Source organism: Grammomys surdaster, unplaced genomic scaffold (assembly GCF_004785775.1).
Source record: "Grammomys surdaster isolate TR1022 unplaced genomic scaffold, NIH_TR_1.0 195, whole genome shotgun sequence".
In the NCBI taxonomy this organism is placed as follows: Eukaryota; Metazoa; Chordata; class Mammalia; order Rodentia; family Muridae; genus Grammomys; species Grammomys surdaster.
This window is the reverse complement of record NW_021604640.1, coordinates 284,031-287,443: the sequence shown is the minus strand read 5'-3', so window position 1 is coordinate 287,443 and position 3,413 is coordinate 284,031. Positions and strand designations below refer to the sequence as shown.

The 3,413-nt window shown below is 33.2% G+C and overlaps 1 protein-coding gene across 1 annotated transcript; it reads left to right on the top strand.

Annotated features, from left to right (window-relative positions):
- Window positions 1–289: 289 nt before the first annotated feature.
- Window positions 290–1,086, top strand: LOC114623250 (protein FAM47A-like). Its single transcript, XM_028769939.1, has one exon. It carries the CDS (start codon window positions 291–293, stop codon window positions 810–812), a length of 522 nt encoding a protein of 173 aa, XP_028625772.1. The 5' UTR covers window position 290; the 3' UTR covers window positions 813–1,086.
- The last annotated feature ends 2,327 nt before the right edge of the window (window positions 1,087–3,413 follow it).

Below are 3,413 nucleotides of genomic sequence, written 5' to 3'. Positions count from 1 at the left end.
AATGAAGAAACAAGGTAAATATGAAGAGGGTGAGAATGGTGGAAAGGAACTTGACTAAAATATTTTCCTATCACCATCTACTTGAATGTGTCCTCCGCTCATTTTGCATTTGAGATGCATTGAGTGGATGCCCTTTGACACCACACTTATAAACTTGACTCCTAATATTCGAGAAATTTTTCTCAATGGCGTTATGTTTTGCCTTGAAGAATATTTTTGATATTCTATAAAGTGTGAGAACAATGTTAGAATTTAAATTCCTCACATAGTCTTTCCTTGACACTGTTGACATGGACTATGCTAACCAACCAACTTATGATGAATCCTCAGACAAAGTAAACAGTCATATTCCTTCTAAGCTTAAGTACTTCAGAGGATTAACCGAAGAAAAAGGAGTTAAATTCACCAAACAGATACCAAAACTTGAGATGGAAGTCCAAACGCCACATGATCTTTCTATGTCCACCAAGGAGGAGTTTAAATATGGACCATCATACCAGAAACTGAAGCAATTGAAAACACAGGCCGTAAAAGAGCCTTTAAATGGCCCCAAGGACTTGCTTGATATTGAAGGTAAAAGAGTTTGCAAACCAGACACACTTGAAAATCTCTATGGTGCAATTGCCTTTAAGGATTTCATTGTACAGAAGGGCTATAATATGCCAGGAATACTCCAGAAGTTTTTTATGAAAAAGGGATGGAATTATGACTCTGTTAGTACTCCTATACCAAGTGTATTAAAAAAATATGAAACGATTCTGCAAAAAATGGATGATGACGATTATGAAAATGACGGAAAGGAACTTGATTAAAAGATTTTCTTATTACCACCTTACTTGACTGTGTCCTCTGCTCATTTTGCATTTGAGATGCATTGAGTGAACACTCTCTTTGGCACCACAACCACAAATGTAATTCCTAACATTCAGAAATATTTCTCAATGAACTTATACTCTGCCCTCAAGAATATTTTTGATATTCTATTCAGTGAGAGAACAATGTTAGAATTTAATTTCCTCACATAGTCTTTCCTTGACACTGTTATAACAATCATTTGTAAAAGTATGTAAAACCATTCATTAAAAATAGAAAGACTCTGATAAAAAAGACTCAGTGGTGTCATTTTACAAAATGGGTAAATCTCAAAATACTGTAATTGTACTGAACAAAAGGAGATGTGCATAATTTCCTATAAATTTAAATAGTAATGAAGTAATTGCATAAATCATTTTTTTATCATCCAGCATTGAATTGTGTAGGTAAGATGATGGGCAGCTATTTTCCTTTCTTGCATATCACAGCCTTGATTCTTCCCATATAGTAAATTCAATGTCAGGTACACTTTAGTGCTTACAATGTCAATTTTTCTGTTATGTGTGAAGCACATCTTCAAAGAAATGCACATTGTCTTTCATTCTATTTACATGCATATGCTGATAATGTATTTGATATTTTCAAGAATAAACCTCTATCTCACACAGAGTCTGCAGGTATCCAGTGCAATCACCTTTGGTACCTTTTACTCTTTGGTTCCTTTTGTGCAGAAAGTGTTATGGTGAATGTGCTCACTTGCCTTTCTTTGCATTTAGACTGAACTTGTGATGTGAAAGCCAATAATATAGTTGTCATTTGAATTGCATATAGTTTCTGCCAGTGTGCTTTTCTTTTCCTTTATATTCATTCTGTTTCTTTCCTGTCTAGTAATGAGGTTATGATTTAAGTTTGGTTTAACACTTGCATTTGAGTCTAATCCATGTTTATTTTATTTTTTCTAAAAGGGCATCATGTTTTATAACTACAACATAAAAATTAATAAGTGAGAAGCAAGAATATATTTGGTGAAGGACTTAAGAGACAGTGAACATTTTAAAGCAAGAAGTTTACTTAGATTCTCCAGTCTTTCCCTCAGATTTAACAAATACAATTTCTACTTTCATCTCTTCCCATTAAACACCTTATGACATTGTTCCAATCAATGCCGATCCATGAACGGTGATTTCTTAAAGTTCTTCTCCAAATTGAAAAGAAAGAGGTGGGAGTTTCTTTTTTAGATTATATATATATATTTTTAATTGAGAAAATATTTTGCTCACAATATAGTTTGATCATATTCTTCCCTGTCACCAAACTCCCCTATGCTCTTTCCATAGGACAGCTGCTACCAGAAAAATCAACAATAGTTGGTCTACATGAACCAAATCACAGAGATGTTGATTTTAAGGGTAAATTGCCAGCAAAATGCCTGTAGTATGTTCATCCTATCATGAAAGCCTGGCTTGTGGTTATGAAGCATGCTGAGTTGCCAATTCTTTGTATAGTTTGATTCCTACCTACTGTGCCTTTGTACCATGTTTTGTTTACATTGATCTTACATATAATAGAGCTTCCATTTTTTGTAGACTGGAATCTCTTCAATTACCTTCCACATTCCTCAGTAATCCACAGAATTGGAGTCATATATTCCCTGGCAGTCAGTGAATGTCAGGCCAGAGGAAAGATAAGTAATCATCTTAATGTTTAGTTGTTAAGGGTTTAAATTTGACAGGAGGATGTAAATAACTATTTTATAATAAGCCACACCAATACATGGTACACTGAATACTACTCTATTTCCACGAACAAACACAAAGTCAGCCTCACCAACTATTGAATTTTTCACAATACAACACAAAACAGCACCACAAATCTTTATTAGACATGCGTCCAATTCACCAAAAAAATTAAGGGATCTTTATGCGATATAACATAATTTATATCCTATTATTACTATGAGTATATTGTATATAATCATATAAATTATGTGATATGTGTTACATATCACATATATGATTATATGTAACATAATCATGTAATATAATTGTATTATATATAAAATATATTATGCAATATAAATCTTATAAGCTTAAAATGAGACAGTTGAACATCATGCTTTGCTAAGAACACCCAAAGAAAAAGTTGTGTAAAAATCGAAAAAAAAGATTGACATACCTAACTTAATAAGTCAGGTAGCATAACTAAATTCCATGGGCCTCAAGATTACAGGTTTTTTTTTTTGTTGTTTTTTGTTTTTTTTTTACAGACATAAGACAAGAATCCACAAACTTAAAAAGCTACGCATGAGGGTAGAAAGATACCTCAGTGGTTAATAGCACTAGGTGCTTTTAAGTGAGGGCTGAGGTAGATTGCTAGAACCCACACCAGACAACTCACAATTACCTGTAACTCCAGTTCCAGAAGATCCAGTATGCTCTCATGGACTCACAAGGCACTTGTGGCCAACATGGTTCACATACATAGACTTGACCAAACATGCATGAATGTAAAATAAATATTTTTAAAAGGCTATATAGGATAACAGGAGAATTTCTACAGAAATATATATAAACTACATTTAGAAATTTTATTGCTTTCTC